Genomic DNA, 18489 nt, shown 5'->3' on the forward strand with positions numbered 1-18489 from the left:
ACTGGCAGATTAAGTATCTGGTAAGGGCCTGCTTCCTGCTTTCTAGATGGCCATCATTTCACTTCTGATGGTTCAAGCTACATTTTATGGATAACTTTCCAGTTTTCCTAAACGGCCACTATATTTAGATAATTTGAATATGTCGTTGTTAATTTGAGTTGGCAGAGATAACCTAACAAATTAAGTTTTGGTACTAGGGGATATATCTTTCAATAAAATTATTGATGTGAAAAAGAAAGTACCTCACCATACTGTCCATGTGTTTTAATTTCAATATGGACCAGTAACTTCATCACCATAGCCATCACTGGAAATCTACTGGTAGAGAATGATGAATAAATAGCACTCTGGAAGGTCTGGCTCTTCCTCACAACTCCTGGTGGCTGGGCAGGGCTTGATCGTCGACCCCATATGGCTGGCCCTTGGACAGACCTGTGTTTCACTTTTGTAGGAATCTGAATACACAAGCACATTTAAAAATAGAACTTTTTTTTTAATCTTGGGGGAGAAAAATTCAGTTCAAACTAAGAGTAGAATTCAAATCATTTCCAATACAGGTATAGGACAGGTATTGTAGTTGTAACTAGGAAATTGGAAGATTTGGGGCAGCTCCTGCTTCCCCATTTTGAATCTACTAGTATATTTACCAATTTAGCTTATAAAATTCATCATTAATACATTAAAAATTATTTTACTTAAAATATAGTTATCATTGTAAATCCATCAATTCGGATTTGTCTGTGGCTTCCATTATTGGTTTTTTTGGAAGGTAGTTATTCAGTTATTAGTTTGGATTGTGAAGCTAATAACCTGTTTCACATATTGTCACCTACATGGACCTTGCTTTCTCCTCAGGCTGCCTGTTCCCAAACTTGAAGACACCATTAGAAGATACCTCAGTGCACAGAAGCCTCTCTTGGATGATGGGCAGTACAGGTAAATGCTGACAACCCTGAATGACCATGGTTAGGTGGTTCAAGAGAAGCTGACAAATAATGGTAGACTGTGCTTCAGGAAGTATCTGTGATTTGATTGGGTCTCCAGGAACCTGATGAAGGGCTGACCAAGTCTCTCTAACCAGACTCAACAGATGATGGTTTATAAGCCAGAATGAGAAGTTTGTACTGCATCTTGGAAGGAGTACCTGGGAGGCCAGCTGGTGCTGGTCATTTGCAGAAGGCATGTGCTCCTGGTAGGGAGGTACATTGAGGAGAGCATATGGCAGACCAGAAGTTTGCTTGGTGAGCATGTGCACTGGATTGGATAGTGTGACCCCAAAATCCATGCTCTCTTTGGAACCTCAGTATACTATAACGTTAATTAGAAGTAAGCATGTTACAGTTGTAATTAAGATGAGATCAGTCCTGATCAGTGTGGCTGGGTTGGAACATTGTTCTGTGCACAGAAAGGTTGTGGGTTTGATTTCTGGCACATACACAGGGTGTGGGTTCAATCCACAGTCTCAGCACATATGGGAGGCAGCCAGTCAATGTTTCTCTCACACATCAATATATCTCTCCCGCTTCCTCCCTCTTTCTTCCTCTCTCTCTAAAACCAGTAATAACATATCCTAGAGCAGCGGTCACCAACCGGTGGTCTGTGAGGTCCGAAAGGTTGGCGACCGCTGTCCTAGAGTGAGGATTAAAAAAAAAAGATGAGATCCTACTGGAGTAGGGTGGGTCCTTAATCCAAGGAGACTGATATTCTTATAAGAAGAGGAGACACAGAGACAGCCATGTGATGATGGAGGCAGAGATTGGAGTGTGCCAACAAACCAAGGAATGCTGAGGATAAAACCAAGGATAGCTGGTGACACCAGAAACCAAGAGGAAGGCATGGAATACATTCTCCCCTAGAGTCTTCTGAGAGAATATGGTCCTGTTAATACCTTGATTTTGTACTTCTAGCCTCCAGAACTATGTATAATAATAAAAGCATAACATGCTAATTAGACCAGACAGCTAAACGACCTTCCGGGCTAAGCTGGGGCTGCAAGGGCTGAGGCAAGCCGCCGCGGCTGTGAGGGCCGAGCCCTTTGCACAAATTTCGTCCATCGGGCCTCTAGTAAGTAATAAACCCTTCCTTCAAAAACAATCCTCTTAATGTCTGTAAGCTTACCATACCCCGTTAAAACAAATCCTGGGTACATTTCAACAAGGACATACTATCTCACTTTCATTAGCAAATTAGACCAGACAGCTAAACGACCTTCCGGGCTAAGCTGGGGCTGCAAGGGCTGAGGCAAGCCGCCGCGGCTGTGAGGGCCGAGCCCTTTGCACAAATTTTGTACATTGGGCCTCTAGTGAGAAAATAAATTCCTATTGTTTTAAGCTATCCAATTTGTGCTACTTTGTTATGGCAGTCCTAGGAAACTAATACAGTATAGAATCGGAAAATAATACTGGCTATTGCCAAAAAGTGGGTTGCATTAAGCTCTAACATTCTACTGTAGTACTCTTTATCCATGATGGGAATTTTTCGTGCAGATAATGGGCATTGTCATTAAAATCACAAAATCCTTCACTGAACAGTGATGGAAAAACATAGATGAACTGTTCATAATCTAGTCCTCTACTTTTAAGTATTCCTTATTAGTCACTTGAAGCTTCTCTAGAGATGGTAATAATTTAATAGCTACCAGTTACTAAGTATTATATTTCAAACTATCCTAAATCCTTAGCTTTATAAATATGTTTTAATATTATAAGTTGGTATATTATCTCTATTTTACACATGAAGAAACTGAAAGTCAGATCAAGTAACTTGGTTAAGGTCACAGTTTGAAAGCGACAGAGCTACAATTCAAACTTAGCTCTTTTATACCCCAAAGCTTATATCATTTTCTCCATGCCAAACTGCCTCCTAGATTACAGATAGTTTTATGAGATGTTGATTGATCTTCCCAGTCAGTTATTTGAAAAACATCTCCTAGTCTTATTCATTTTAGATTTATTCTTGTTCTGATCTCAGTCCTAGGTTCTAGGGATATACTATTGGGGACTCAAAGCTCTGTGTATGAGTTTTGGGCCATGAATCTAAAAATCATGTATTTTCTGCCATTATTTGATTCTATCTTTTCTCAAACATTTCAGGAAAACAGAAGAATTTTGCAAGAATTTTGAAAATGGGATTGGAAAAGAATTGCACAATCAGCTGGTTGCTCAGGACAAGCAGAATAAGCATACGAGCTACATTTCAGGTAGGGAGTCTGGGCTGTGGGTGTAATTTTTCCAAGAGCCCCCCATAATTGAAAGTAAGGCAGCTCTCTCCTGTTTTGGTCTCAAATATATTTTTCGTGGGACAGCAGTGAAATAATGTGTCATCCTCTCCTCCTGAGGATTAAGGCTCAGTTCTTCCTCCACTAAGATGTTGACTGAATTCGTGCTGAAGAGCAGCCGCTTGCTTCCTGTATAGATGGGATCAAGACAGAACCTAATCATTGGTCTGTCTGAAAAGGATGCATGCAGGATTAAGTCCCTACATGTATCATTCTAGATCAGCCGTGGGCAAACTACGGCCCGCAGGCCGGATACGGCCTGTTTGAAATGAATAAAACTAAAAAAAAAAAGACTGTACCCTTTTATGTAATGATGTTTACTTTGAATTTATATTAGTTCACACAAACACTCCATCCATGCTTTGTTCTGGCCCTCCGGTCCAGTTTAAGAACCCATTGTGGCCCTCGAGTCAAAAAGTTTGCCCACCCCTGGAACCTTCACAGTCCAGCCTTTTCTCTTACTATTCTCTTTGACACATTTCATGCTTCAACAAAACTAAACAACTTGTTCCCTCAACCCATTAATTCTTTCATTCTTCTGTGCCTTTATCCATGTTATATACACTGCCATTTGTTACCTGGAAATTTCTTCCTTTAAGACTCAGGTACGGTGATTGTCAGAGGCAGGGGTTGGGGAGTGGTTGAAGTGGGTGAAGGGGATCAAAAGGTACAAACTTCCAGTTATAAAGTAAATAAGTCATGGGGATGTAAGGTACACGATGATGACGATAGTTAATAATACTGTATTATAAAGTTGCTGAAAGTGTACATCTTAAAAATTCTCATCATAAGGAAAATAAATATATAATTGTGTATGGTGATGGGTGTTAACTAGACTAGTGTGGTGATCATTTCACAATATCACAGTATATACAAATATAGAATTATTATATTGTACACCTGAAACTGGTATAATCTTTTATGCTAATTATATGCTCAATGAAAAAAAGAAAAGAACCAGGTAGGATGATTTTTTGGTATGAAACCTTTCTGTCCTTCTCCCTTTCCATTCAGAGTTTGTTGCTTCCAACTCTGTTTCACAACACTTCGTTTAGTTTAGTTTATATTTTTTATAAGGTTATATATAGATGCACATAATTTAAAAAATCAAATAGTTCGATATGGCTTATTAGGAAAAACAGCGATTTCCTGACCCCTAATTTCCCACTTCTTACTTTCAGCTGCTCTCTGATTCTTTTGAACTATGTATCATTATTCTCTAAATTATATATTACTGCAATTTAACTTCTTTTGATTTAGGCATTGTCTATTGACATCTCACTATAGAGGATTAGAATTGATCAGTCTCTTATATCCCTACCACATACACACCCATTTCCTTTCCCCTCATTTGCACAGTATAGTGCACAGCATAGCAATAATTGTGCCTCAGATAAACCTCATTGGCTACGATACGGCCACTGCACAAAACTTAGCTTAGTATTTATACTATTAGGATCATGTAATTGCTATTGTCAGGTGAGTTGTGTAGCACATTGGGATTGTTTATTTTCTTTCCCGGATAAACTTTTTGTTTTCTCTGAAGTTAATTATTTTATACTTTCTTATGTTTAGCTTTCCATGTGCTTAATAGTTTATCTGGGAATTTCTTTTAAGTTTTCATCTTTCTTCATAGTCTGTATCCAAGTTGCTTTTCTCCTGTTTGTCTTGCCCCCTTTTTTCAGATGCTTTCTATCCTTCTCTGTTGTCTTGGATATGGATGAAATATTAACAAGCTATTGGGAGCTCTGTGGATGGGGGTGGGGCTTGTCACAGCTTCATTGTATGTGATGTGGCTAAATCATTTCCTCGAGTGTCCCTAACGTTAGTGTTTGTGTTTTAGGCTCCCAGGGAAGGCTTTTCCAGAAAACTGACAAAAGGTATTTTCCTGGTCACTAGTGTTGTAGAAGTGGGATAAAGGAAAAGGCTTGAGATCTCCACAGATCTATATCCCACAATTTAACTTTTGCCAGAGAATATCTGGGGCGTCCTATGTGTGGGTCTAATTAAGTAGTTTTTCAATCAGATATGTCTAGGCTGCCAATTCCTGAGCTCTCTAGGGCAAGCATGTCAAACTCACTGTCCGGGGACTGCATGCCTCGTTTATTTGGCCCGTGTTAGCCTTCGAGTTTGACATGCTTGCTGTAGGGGTTCTGCTTTGTAAATATTGTTTCTTGGCTTTCTCTGCTCTCAACTTAGTGTTGGCTTTCTTGAGTCTGCTTTAGTCATTACCAGTTGCTTAAATGCTTTTCATCTTTTTAAAAAATATTTTTAATGATTTCAGAGAGGGAGAGAGAGAGAGAAACATCAATGATGAGAGAGAATCATTGATGGGCTGCCTCCTGTATACCCTGCCCCCCACCAGGGATGAAGCCCACAAACCAGGCCTGTGCTCTTGACTGGAATCGAACCTGGGACCCATCAGTCTGCAGGCTGACGCTCTATCCACTGAGCCAAACTGGCTAGGGCATCAACTTCTAATATTTGCTCTTTTTTATTTTCTTTGCCTTATTGGTTTATGTCTCCTTAAAATTATTTTACTGAAGGGATCAGAGGCATAAATTCATGTCTTTTTCCATCAAATATATCCTCACCCCCCAGTATGTCTTTTCCCTTACCATTTTAGTGCATTGCATTATGTTTTTATTCTGTTTGTCTCCTTCACCATAGTTCTTCTAAATCAAAATCCATGTCCTGTTCTTCTCTGGACCAGGGCCTGATTCTCCACACTTATTCTCAAGGAATGAAATGGAATAAATGGACCAACAAATGAATAAGAGATAAATGAGTGTTTATTAATCCTTTCCCCAGTGCTTTACATGTGGAAATTATTTTTTCCAATGGAAAATGGTCCTTGTAGTAGAGTTTACCCATGCTTGCTAATACTGGCAGGAGTTTCCCTTGAAGACACATTTCTTGATAAAATACTGCTTTTGGAATTTTCACAAGCAAAACATCCACTGGGATGCAGAGAACTAGTTTGAGTGGGCCACATAAACTCATTGTTACTTCTAGTTGCTTTTCGAGCATTTCCTAAAAGAGGAAGTGCATAAGTGAACACAGTACACAGAATGATGGTGAAGACTTTCCCCCGCATTAGGGAGATAGTCAATGTGAGTGTTGTCCCTGAAGAGAAAAAAACAAGGGAAACTTAAGGAGATGGTCTGGGAATTAACAACTATTCTGTTCCAGCATGAATGCAAGTGAGCTATTATTGTATTCTATTCCTTTAAGAATCAAGAAAGGAAAGAGAATGAGGAAGAAAAGGCAATTAATAGACATTAGGGAAATGCAAATCAAAACCACGATAATGGTTACCCACCAGACTGGCTCCAGTCAAAAAGACAAACAATAAATGTTGCCAAGAATGTGGAGAAATTGGAACCCTCATATACTGCTGGTGGTAATGGTGCAGATACTTTGGGAAAGACCGTAGCAGTTCCTCAAAAGGTTTAACACAGCCCTGATTGGTTTGGCTCAGTGGATAGAGCGTCGGCCTGCGGACTCAAGGGTCCCAGGGTCAATTCTGGTCAGGGGCATGTACCTTGGTTGCGGGCACATCCCCAGTGGGGATTGTGCGGGAGGCAGCTGATCGATGTTTCTAACTCTCTATCCTTCTCCCTTCCTCTCTGTAAAAAAATCAATAAAATGTATTTTTTAAAAAAAGGTTTAACACATGACCAGCAATTCTACTCCTAGTTTATATCCCCAAGAGAATTCATAATAACCAAAAAGTGGAAACAACACAAATGTCGATCAACTGATGACAAATGTGCTATATCTATATAATGGGACATTATTCAGTAATAAAAAGAAATGCAGAACTGCCACATGTTACAACATTGATGAACCTCAGGAACATTATTGTAAGTAATAGAAGCCAGATGTAAAAGACCAAATAGTGTATGATCCTGTTTATACAACGTGAATTATTGCACAACAAAAAAATAATCTGGAAATTCCTCCCTCTGGAGGAATTGTCATTTCTTCTGCATATGTTTGACTTATTTTTTTTCTTTCTCAAGTTTTATTTTTAGGGACTGCATTACCTTTTTATGTTTTTATTTTTATGTTTTAGGCCCCTGGTTTGATATGTACTTAACTGCTCGAGACCCCATTGTCTTGAACTTTAATCCATTTATGTCATTCAACCCTGACCCAAAGTCTGAGTATAATGACCAGCTCACCCGGGCGACCAACATGACGGTTTCTGCCATCCGGTTTCTGAAGACACTCCCGGCTGGCCTTTTGGAACCAGAAGTGTTCCACTTGAACCCTGCCAAGAGTGACACTGATACCTTCAAGAAGCTCATACGCTTTGTGCCTTCCTCTCTGTCTTGGTATGGTGCCTACTTGGTCAATGCATATCCACTGGATATGTCTCAGTATTTTCGGCTTTTCAATTCAACTCGTTTACCCAGACCCAGCCGGGATGAACTCTTCACTGATGACAAGGCCAGACACCTCCTGGTCCTAAGAAAAGGACATTTCTATGTCTTTGATGTCCTGGATCAAAATGGCAACATTGTGAGCGCCTCTGAAATCCAGGCTCATCTGAAGTACATTCTCTCAGACAATAGCCCTGCCCCCGAGTTCCCACTGGCATATCTGCCCAGTGAGAACCGAGATATCTGGGCAGAGCTCAGGCAGAAGCTGGTGAGTGCTGGCAACGAGGAGACCCTGAGGAAAGTGGACTCTGCTGTGTTCTGTCTCTGCCTCGACTTCCCCATTGAGCACCTTGTCCACTTGGATGAGATACTTCAGTTACCTATAACATGAGGGTTATAATAGTACTAGAGGCCCAGGGCACAAAATTTGAGCACTGGAAGGGGGTGGTCCCCTCAGCCTGGCCTGTGTCCTCTCGCAGTCCAGGACCTACGCTGGCAGTCGGACATCCCCCTCGCAGTCCAGGACCCCTCGCTCCTTACTACCCACCTGCTCACTGCTCCTTACCACTCAGCTCGCTGCTCCTTAGCCCTGCCACGGAGGTGGGAGACCCTGAGGAAAGTGGACTCTGCTGTGTTCTGTCTCTGCCTCGATGACTTCCCCATTAAGGACCTTATCCACTTGTCCCACACCATGCTGCATGGCGACGGCACAAACCGCTGGTATGATAAATCCTTTAACCTCATTATAGCCAAGGACGGCACTGCCGCTGTCCATTTTGAGCATGCTTGGGGCGATGGGGTTGCAGTGCTCAGGTTTTTCAATGAGGTGTTTAAAGACAGCACTCAGGCCCCCGCCATCACTCCACAGAGCCAGCCGGCCAGCACTGACTCCTCTGCTGCTGTGCAGAAGCTCAGCTTCAAGCTGAACGATGCCTTAAAGACTGGCATCATTGCTGCTAAGGAAAAGTTTGATGCCACCATGAAAACCCTCACCATTGACTGCATCCAGTTTCAGAGAGGAGGAAAAGAATTCTTGAAGAAGCAGAAGCTGAGCCCTGACTCGGTGGCTCAGCTGGCCTTCCAGATGGCCTTTCTGCGGCAGTATGGGCAGACGGTGGCCACCTACGAGTCCTGCAGCACTGCAGCGTTCAAGCACGGCCGCACCGAGACCATCCGCCCTGCCTCCATCTTCACAAAGAGGTGCTCCGAGGCCTTTGTCAGGGAACCTTCCAAGCACAGTGCTGGAGAGCTTAAGCAGATGATGGCCGAGTGCTCCAGATACCACGGGCAGCTGACCAAAGAAGCGGCCATGGGTGAGACGGGGCGCATGTCCTTGGGTCTTGTAGCCCTCTGCACTGGGGTAGGCCTCCAGAATATTCTACCCCACATCTGATTTCTACCTCTTCACTAGATTGTAGCCATCTGCCAGCTACCACATGATTATTTTTTCTACCCTAATAGTCTGAATAGCCAGGCGAGCCACTGGGGATCAGAATGTTCTCCTAAGCAGGGATGGGGAAATACATCTAACATTATCCTCAATGAAGATCACTTTCAGCTGTGACACATGATTCTATTATTTATTAGCCATTAGACTCAGTGTGACAATTAGGATTTCTAAGCCCACAGGCCCTCTTACTTCATCTCAGGTGTAGTGTGTCGGCTCCTTGTAAATAGGTCACCTTAGCTTTCCCCAAATCTAAGTGTCTGTCTGCTTTGCCTCGTTGTGGCAAAAATTGAGACCTGGAAAGGACCTGGAGGATCACATAATCCAATCCTCTCATGCAGAAAAAGTCCTGGAACTAAAAGGGACCTCCATGACATTCTGGTCTCATCCTTCCCCATTTTATAGGCAGGCAACTGAGGCCGCTGGCCCAAGCTTACATAGCAAATTAGCAGTAAAGATGCGATGAGAACTTTGTTTTGTTCCACTGACTCATTGTCTTTGACACTTGACTTGGACTGTGTCTTTTACCTGTTTTTGCGTCCAGAGCTCTCATGTACTTTTCTTGACTAAATTGACTTAGTTTCAGACTTTGTAAAATCATACTTTTATTTTAGGCTCATTTTTGACTCAGCTGTTGAGTTTTTTCTTAAGAAAACATTCTAGAATGAACTGCTCCAGAAGCTAGTGAGCTGGAGGTGTGCATGCAGAGGTAGACGACCCTCTTCCACTCTCAAGGATGTTGCGAAGGGGATTCCTACATGGTGGGAAGGTTTACTGAGGTTCTTTCAGTTCTGCGATTTTGACTGTTTTTCTCTCTCACAGGCCAGGGTTTTGACCGACACTTATTTGCTCTGCGGTACCTGACAGCAGCCAAAGGGATTGCCCTGCCTGAGCTGTATCTGGACCCTGCATATGGGCAGATAAACCACAACATCCTGTCCACTAGCACACTGACCAGCCCAGCAGTGAACATTGGTGGCTTTGCCCCCGTGGTCCCTGATGGCTTTGGTGTTGGGTATGCTGTTCATGACAACTGGATAGGCTGCAACGTCTCCTCCTACACAAGCCGCAATTCTCGGGAGTTTCTCCAATGTGTGCAGAAAGCCTTGGAAGACATGTTTGATGCCATGGAAGGCAAATCCATCAAAACTTAGCTTCTGGGCGGGTTAAAAGCCTCCACTGCTTCATCTACATGAAAATTGAGGCCTATGTAGCCAATAGGTGCTATTCTGTGACTATTGGAACTAATCAGCGGCCAATGTGAAGCCTGAGGTTTAAAATCATGGTTTTAAAACTAAACATGTAATTTCCAAGTGCAATTAGATCACAATGAAAGATAATATGAGATTTCAATTTTAAGGGCATTTGATCAGGAGGGGAGGATTTGGAAAAATAACTCAGGTGTATTTATTGTTGAAGCAGAAATAAAATTTAATTGTTGCATCGACTGACATAATCTACTTTATTTTTCCCTTTTAATTAATAATTTTTTTTTGGATTCTTTTACCTCCTGAAAGATGAGAAAGCAATTTAAAGTATAAACAAAAGCTATTGATCCTCTTAGTGTTTGTCTTTATGAACTTAACACACTGGCTGGTAGAGACTGAAACTGGAAAGGCTGCTTCCCCAGCCCATTACTTCCACTGACTTGCTTTCAGGCCGGGCAGTGGACTGGACCTAGTGGGTAGGGGGCTAGACGGCCTGCTGGCTTAGCGAGGGCTGAAGAAAGGCTGTTGTCAGGTACAAAAAAGAGGCCGAGGGAGCCAGGAATATCCGACCTAGACGAAACAAGTAGCTGCCAGACTGGGGAGGGGACAAGGTCAGCACCTCTTCACCTCTTGGATGCAGCCACCTTTCCCTTAAATTGGAGGATCCCCCTACCTAGTGCCCACAACCTACCAGGAGTGGGCAGACCCATCCCCAGTGGGCCATTCAGAAAATGAAGATATTTCACTTAAGAATTCCTGACTCCAGTAGAACACTGGATAAATAAGGTTTCTTGTAACAAGTTTTCCAAATGGCTCACTGGTGGGAAGGCATGAGTATGCCTCGTGGACCTAACTGCATTAAACAGCTCTGTCCACTGGGTAGGGGCTCTTCATACCTCCACAGGGCTGCCTGGGGGACAGCACACAGAAGGGCGACCACAGCGGGGACAAAACAGGACCAGGAGCTACCTGGGGCATAGATGCTGACTGAATATAAGAACTTTCATAGTGACTTCCGTGTGGCAGGTGAGCCGAGACCTAATGACCACCTGGCCAGAATTTGAGAGCAGAACCTTGCCAGGACTGGACGGCTGACCTCTACAGTCCCTTTTATCCCTAGAATATGAAGTGACACCAGCTAACAGGGATGCCTGCATTTACTTAAGAGCCACGCTAATCAATGCAGTGTTTTGGCTCAGGATTATTGGCTCATGGTATCATGCTATAGGCTCAGCTGCATTGCATACTATTGGCCTTGACACCTCTGGTTTTCTGGGTTGATGCGCCCACTCCTCATGGCTAGAGAGCCCTTAGCAGCTGTGTGCTCCTGCATAGTTTGCAAAGCATCAGGTGTAAGATTCTATATTGTGGGAAGGTGTCAGGAAACAGTATAAGACCTCTAATACGGATTCTCATTTGTTGGGGGTGTGGCTGCTACCTGACTCTACCTCAGTGCATGAGTACAGCACAAACAGGCTTTATTGGTGGGGCCTGGGAAGCTGTGACAGCCCAGCATGCAGACTGTGAGGGCTTGGACAGCTGCCAGGAGACAAGGGATGAGGGACCAGCTTCAGTGGGCTCTGCTGCTTGGTTGTCCCTTCTCAGTTCTTAGAGGCAAGTGTACAGGAAGAGGGCTCAGCACTTCACAAACTGGTGGGCGACCTCGTAAATTCCCACAGACTCCTGGGCCTTTTCGTCATAGTCAGTCCAGTCCTGTGGGGGAAAATGGCAGCGTTAGCCTCGCGAGGCAGCCTAGGACAGTGTGGAGTGGGGAACTGCGATTTACAAGGCCCAGTTCAGGATATGGCCCAGCCGTTCATGAACACGTATCACCTAGAACAGAGCCAGGCTGTTCAGGCCTGAATTCCAGCTCTTCTAGCTTTGTGATTTTGGCCAGTCACTTAACCATTCTGATCATCAGAGCTATTCTCTATTTTTTTAAAAAAGGGACAATACACTTCATGTTGAAAGAATCAAATGAGGTAACACATGTAAAAGTACTTAGTATAGTGCCGGATACACATTAAAGCTCAATAAATTCTAGTTACTGTTGTTATTACGTGCTGTACAAATTGAATGAAGTTTTGTCCTTCCTTTGAGGCCTGAACACAAGGTTTCCTTATCTGCAAGGCATTACTATGTCCAGTGATACAGTCAAGTCTCATTGTGGTAGTTATGTTCTATAAAGTCACCACAATGCTGACTTAGTGAATAATGAACTAATGCTCCCAGGAAAAACACAGGGTTAAACTCATGGGAGTTTACATCTGATCACAACACTGTTTTCAACCAATCAATACATAACCTTGTTTCATGTATGATTCTGTTTAAAAACACCTTTTTAATATACTATTGTTGATTCATTAAAATTGACCTCACAGCCAAGAGCATTATAACTTTTGCCTGAACAAAGCTTATCTATTATAGACTTTCTCTAGCAGGCACATCACAGCCTTCATGCAAGTGGAACACTTGGTGGAACTTCAGCGTTACCCTTGGGGCCATCTTATACACCAAAACCAACAACAAAATGCACAAAGATGTGCAGTCAGCTTTCCATTGATGAGTCTTGTTCACCATAAAAGATAATTTCCACCACGTGCCCTACACCCTGGAAGGCCCCCAAGTACCGTACCTTCTCCTGCAGATTAATGTCACTGAAGATTGTCCTCGATTCTACACCCTCAGCAGCAAACCCAGCCTGCAAGAGACAGGCAGGCAGTGAGTCTGAGGGGAAGGAGCCTGACCAGCGAACTGGCTTTTCTCACAACAGTTGGGAAGAGAGCACAGAGATGCACTGTTGGCAGCTGTTCTGCAATAACCACTAAGCTTCCAGGGCCTGGCAGCTGCCTGGGCCTAGAGTGGTTCCTCCAATTACAGCCTTAGATCAGAAGGCAGGAGCTGCAGGGTAAACCCTTCCACTACCAGACTGTCTGAAAGACATTCAAAGCTATAAAGGCTCAGATCACCCAAATGGTCCCAAGTACACTTAGCTGCAACCTTTTGCTAACCATCTGCCAGCTGGGCATGTCGCTTCCCTCTCTGGAACTTGGTTTTCGTATTTATGAAACGGGGATGGTAATATTCTCTCTTCTGCCTATCTCACAGACTTGTGAGGTGAAAATGTCGCTCCAATAAAGTGGGATGAGCACTGACTCTGGAGTCAGAGAGACCTGCGTTCAAATTACAGCTCCCCTGCTTTCTAACTGTGTCACCCTGGGCAAGTTGCAAAACTTTGAAATTCTTTCCTTGTCTGAAAAACAGTACGGATAACTGCACAGGGTGACTGGGAGGGTTAAATAAGATAGACATGTAAAACTGACCAGCATGGTGTCCAACATATAGTAGCACTTAAATAATAATAATAATAATTCTTACAATGGAGAATTCCTAGTTCATGGTCTCTGTAGGAAGCCAAGTTCTGCTATTACCTCCTATATGCCCTCCCCAAAGATACAGGTTTCCCAGGAAGACACACACCTGGGGTTGGAAATCAACTGGTTCAAGGCCCCGGCACTCAAACTCTACTATCGTCTTGAACTTCTCATTGTCTTCAACCTAGAAAGGAAAATATATTGAGGAGGCAGGCCCAAATGGGCCCTCAGGATAACCCCATTGCCCCTACCCTTCCTGCCAAGCAGGTCCTTACTGCCCCTGTGAGCCCAGAATGGGACTTGGGATCAAATCACCTCCTTCTGGTAGAAGCCTGCCTTAGCCACCTGCTCCCCACAAGACCCTGGACATGGATGCTACAGTACAAAGAGTGTGGACTCTGGGGTCAGCCTGCCTAGATGGGAGGCAGAGCTCTGTCTTATTCCCTTCTGGGCCTGAGACTATCAAATAGAGGTGAGGAACCACTACAGATTTATTGTGAGAACTTGAAATATGTGTATAAAGTACCCAGCAGAGTATCCAACACTATACTCAGTAACTAGTAGGTAAAATTACCAACATCACAATACGAACAAAAATGTTAAGCTACAAAGTCTCCAGATCATCTAAACGGCCTTTTGCTAAGCACCTGCCATGCTGTGAAGGCAGGGGGCCGACTTAAAGCCTTTGAAATGAGATTTGCTTGTAAAGAGGCACCTATGACCGAGGTGGTGTAGCCAGGAAATTCATGCCTACCTGACCCAAGGGCCCAGAGACCCCAAGCACCATGCCTACACGTTCGCTCTCATTCTGTCACTCACTCTAAAAGCATTTCCTGCACACCAACCATGTGTGCGGGCCCTAGTTTGTTTTTTGTTTGCTAATCTATCTCTTCCACCAGATTATGATTTACTTAAGGTGGTGTAGCCAGGCAATTCTTAAAGGCAAGTCCTCGTTTGATTTCTCTTTAACTTCAGGACAAAGCTGAAGTTTGGCATGAATCTGACGTTTTTCAAAAATACCAAATAAGGAATGGATAAACAGAAGTTAAATGCCCTTCTTTAAATACACAGACCCAAAGCACACACACCCTCCCTCCCCTTTGAACTAATTTGTTATACAGTAATGAATAACTACCTAATAATATGGACAATGTCAAGGATGGAAGGGACCATTTACAGGACTCTCTCCCCATGGTCTCAGAGAAGGCTCACCTGCTAAGATGTAGATAAGGCAAATGCTCCCAGTGATGGAAACTGAATGGCCAGCTTGATCAGAAGTCCCCTGAGCTCCCACAGCCCAGCACTTACTAGTGTAACTCTAGAACCCAGGCCTCCTAGCTTGGATTTAACCCCACCATGCCTGCCACTACAGCAGGCAACTTACATTGTAAGGTTTGATGGTGCTGCTCAAAATCTCTGAAACATAAAACAGAGGACAAAGTTGACTTGGGTCCATACGTTGGCCCTACCCCAACCCCCAGATGTGGGTCTGGGAAGGAGTCTGCTGCAGAAGCTTGGGCACCGCAGGTAACACGAGCCTGCTTCTGGCCTGGTATCAGGAAGCGAGGGGCTGGCCTCGCAGAGCTCAGCATGCATGGCCTGACCTACCAATGGAGTTTTCCCTCGAGCACAGCTTGCACTTCTGGACCATGGAGGCGCTGCCACGGCCTCCCTTCAGTGCCACGCTGTCCTAGCAAGGAGTAAACACAACCTCTAGTCACAAATCCGTCAGACGTAGGGTCCTGAAGAGACCCAGTCCCACCACTTATTATCCAACTGAAGAGACGAAGACTCAGAGAGGGTGAGCGACTTGCTAGGACAAGAATCCTGGGGAGGCTTCTTAGCACCAAGGAAAGGGCTTCCCCTTAATTTTGATCTCTGCCTCACATCCCAAAGAAGGCTGTTGTTTGCACTGTTGATCCCACTAATGCCTGCCCCCCCAAAACCACAAAAAGCAAGGTTCAAAGACCAGAGAGATTCAGGTCACAGATTCCCCAAATTCCTGCCTAGAGATGTCTGTGTGTGTGTGTGTGTGGGGGGGGGGGGGTCTGTGTGTGGGGTGTGGAGGGGGGGGGGGGTGTGTGGTGGTGGGGGGAGCAGTTACCATCAGCCGAATGTATTGCCACTTCTCTGAAATCTCACCACAGTTGCCACATTTCATCTTGGGAGAGAAAGGAGCATTAGTAGTTAGTTCAGTTAGGCAGACAGTGAGGGAAGGGTAAGAAGGCAGGCTCCTACCCTACCTTCCTGCCAGCAATCTCCCCTCATCCTTACAGCCAGCCCCACCAGGGACATAACCAGACTCACCGCTGGGCAAAGAACAGCCAAGGTGCTTCTCCTGCTGGCAGCCCCCCCTCCTCTAAGAGGTGCCCAGGTGAGCTGGGGACTCAGGCTCGTGTGGCACAGAAACGGTCTCAACCGGCCCCCTCCCCTCCACGCTGCTAGGTTAGAGCTTCCTGTGTTCCCACAGGCCCTGCCGTCCCTGGTGTAAGTGTCTGTCCTCTGTTGCTACTGGTTTTCTGTCTCCTTCCCTAGTCTCTGTGCTTTCTGAAACCAAAGAACATCAATTCCCCAAATAAGCCCTGGCACCCCGTCTTCAAAATATATGGGATTAAAGGTGTCCAGAGGCTTCCTGCAGCAGAAGCGGCTTTTGCCGAATACCGAAGGATGCTGAGATTCAGGCTACAAGGAAAACAGAAGCTCTGGGATCCGGGAGAGTGAAGGGCTTAGACTACTTGGCTGAGAGGGGTCCTCTCCAGACCATGCCACTGGCAGTACCAGCTTTTCCAGTTTGGGGTGGGGAAGCAGGGGCGGAGCCATGCACAGAATTAAACGATTTCACAATAAAGCCAATCAACGAATAAAACAGGTGAAATTATCCTCCTTACTAAAGAATCACAACATCCCTTCAAGCAGCCTTTCCTTTAGCACTTGTTTACATGCCATGAAATATTTAACGGAGAAAAAATTACAAAAGGAATTACAAGACACTGTCCATTAAGGATTAGCCAATAAGTTTTAAAAAGCAAATATAAAATTCTACCCAGAAAGAAACATTTGGTGGTTAAGTGCAGATCAGGTAGGGGAACCTTTTCCTGGGCCCGGCCTCTGGCGCCCCCTCCCGGAAGCTCGAAGTGCCCACAGCCTCTCGGGGCTCCTCCCCCGCTCCGTCGGGGCCCCGCCCCTGCAGCCGTACCTTCAGGTACCACCGGAAGTCCTCCCCCACAGGCCGGAGGTTAGTGACGTTCTCCAGCGTGGCTTTGAGCTGCAGCGCGATTTTCTGAGAGGAAAGGGAGGGCCAAAGCAACTGCATTTCGCGCCTGCGCAGCCCCACGCCTGGCCCCGGCCCGCCCGCCCCGGCCCGCGTGCGGCTTCTCCGCTCCTTTCCAGCGCAGGCCCGCTCCCCTCATCCTCTCCCGGCGCGAGCGCCCGCATCCCAGATCCACGCCGCCGCCGCGCCCCTGCCCCGGCAGCGTTCCGCTCCCGCCTCACCCCCATAGCGGCCTGGCTCAGCCCGGCGCTGGCTGCGGTCGCTGCTTTCCGGCCCGTCGCAAACGGTGGGCGCCGCGTGCGCACTCTCGGTGCGGGCCTGGGCTCGCGGGGGCGGGTCTCCGTGTGCCGCTCCTTCCGGCTCAGCGGGTTTTCGCTGCTTGTTAGTGCTTTAGGCCAGTGGTTCTCAGCCTTGGCTGCACGTTAGAATCGCCTGGGAATCTCTTTAAAATCCTGATTCCTGGGCCTCATTCTCCGGAAATTCTGTTTCTTTGTTATGGGGCGGGACCACAACATTAGTGACAAAGAAACAATTTCCGGAGGATGATGCCTAGGAATCAGGATTTCAAAAAGATTCCCAGGTGATTCTAATGTGCAGCCAAGGCTGAGAACCACTGCTCTAGGCGAAGAAAACGGAGGCAACCCGAGGTCGCAGGTTGCCTGCCTGCAGCTGTCAGTAGTCCGGGTGTTCACTGAGCGCGGGTCCGTGCCCCAGGCAGTAGTCGGGGGTGCCGCAGCAGCCTTCTTGGCCTCGGCTCTCCTGGCCCTTCACCCCTCCGCCTGCCCTCACCCACCTCCCGCCTGCTTCCCGCCTGCCCTGAGGCTCCATACATTCCGTCGGCTCCCCCTCCTCGGGGCCGGCTTCGCAGATTCGGGGCCTTTGTCTCTAACGGTTCCTTCCTCTTTCCTCATCGAGAACCGCTTTCGGAGGGTGGACCCGTGCACTCGTCCTCTTTGTGGTCCCCAATTTTTTCCATTGATTTCTAGAGCTCGTTCATCCTTTATACATTTACGGCACCTCGTTTTACTTGCCCTCTTGTCCGAGGCATATCTGAGCCCATACAGGTGCTGTAAACATGACCAAGAACAGCCCATTCGAAACGCGTATAGCCCTCTGAGCGCCTCACGGTCATTTCGTTAAAGTTTGGGGTGGCTGTTTTTGATACCTACTTTACCACCAGTTGTCTCACTGCCCAAGTACCCGCCTGTAGAGCCAGGAACCTGGACATCTCAGGCCTCAGATCCACCTGTTGCCTTGACGGAGGCAGAGTTGGGTGTGCGTTCGCTGGGCGCGGTGGGAGCTCCGCTGTCAGACCTGGCACCTGTCCTAGGTGAGCTTGTCTGGAGGTGGGAGCTTTGCCCAACCACTTCCCCTCGGCCACATGACTTACGAAGGCCCGGTTCCTTTCAGTCCCACCATCTATTCAACCAGCAGTTCCTACAGATTCACCAAATTCCCACACTCGCTGTACCTACTAGGTCTCCGCTTTTTTTTTCTTTTAATCTTCACCTGAGGATATTTTTT

At 45.7% G+C, this 18489-nt stretch overlaps 2 protein-coding genes across 6 annotated transcripts; one reads left to right on the plus strand and one right to left on the minus strand.

Annotated features, from left to right (window-relative positions):
• Positions 1-855: 855 nt before the first annotated feature.
• On the plus strand, positions 856-10563 carry CPT2 (carnitine palmitoyltransferase 2). 2 transcript variants are annotated; one of them, XM_015566948.1, is made up of 6 exons: positions 856-936; positions 3093-3199; positions 5121-5157; positions 7356-7962; positions 8281-8978; positions 9935-10563. In XM_015566948.1, exons 1-6 carry the CDS (start codon positions 921-923, stop codon positions 10264-10266), a joined length of 1797 nt encoding a protein of 598 aa, XP_015422434.1. In that variant the 5' UTR covers positions 856-920; the 3' UTR covers positions 10267-10563. The 2 variants fall into 2 exon arrangements, with proteins under 2 accessions (XP_015422434.1, XP_015422435.1); XM_015566949.1 differs by having other exon boundaries at positions 7356-7956; positions 8275-8978.
• Positions 10564-11605: 1042 nt separating this feature from the next.
• Positions 11606-17386, minus strand: LOC102766943 (chromosome unknown open reading frame, human C1orf123). 4 transcript variants are annotated; one of them, XM_006768336.2, is made up of 8 exons: positions 17187-17386; positions 16891-16974; positions 15799-15855; positions 15303-15384; positions 15079-15110; positions 13801-13878; positions 12956-13021; positions 11606-12033 (listed from the first exon to the last, which is right to left on the minus strand). In XM_006768336.2, exons 1-8 carry the CDS (start codon positions 17190-17192, stop codon positions 11956-11958), a joined length of 483 nt encoding a protein of 160 aa, XP_006768399.1. In that variant the 5' UTR covers positions 17193-17386; the 3' UTR covers positions 11606-11955. The 4 variants fall into 4 exon arrangements, with proteins under 4 accessions (XP_006768399.1, XP_006768401.1, XP_015422436.1 ...); XM_006768338.2 differs by lacking the exon at positions 17187-17386 and adding an exon at positions 16002-16241 and having other exon boundaries at positions 16891-16957; XM_015566950.1 differs by lacking the exon at positions 16891-16974 and having other exon boundaries at positions 17187-17370.
• Positions 17387-18489: the final 1103 nt, after the last annotated feature.

Source organism: Myotis davidii, unplaced genomic scaffold (genome assembly GCF_000327345.1).
Source record: "Myotis davidii unplaced genomic scaffold, ASM32734v1 scaffold79, whole genome shotgun sequence".
Lineage (NCBI taxonomy): Eukaryota > Metazoa > Chordata > Mammalia > Chiroptera > Vespertilionidae > Myotis > Myotis davidii.

Bases quoted from the DNA above. Each gene is read 5' to 3' on its own strand.
- CPT2 (XM_015566948.1), top strand. The intron at 7,963-8,280 runs GAAAGTGGACTC...GGAGACCCTGAG, and splicing joins GGCAACGAGGAGACCCTGAG to GAAAGTGGACTCTGCTGTGT. The intron at 8,979-9,934 runs GTGAGACGGGGC...TCTCTCTCACAG, and splicing joins GACCAAAGAAGCGGCCATGG to GCCAGGGTTTTGACCGACAC.
- LOC102766943 (XM_006768336.2), bottom strand. The intron at 15,856-16,890 runs GTACGGCTGCAG...TTCTCTCCCAAG, and splicing joins ACTTCCGGTGGTACCTGAAG to ATGAAATGTGGCAACTGTGG. The intron at 13,022-13,800 runs GTGTGTGTCTTC...TGTCTCTTGCAG, and splicing joins CAGTTGATTTCCAACCCCAG to GCTGGGTTTGCTGCTGAGGG.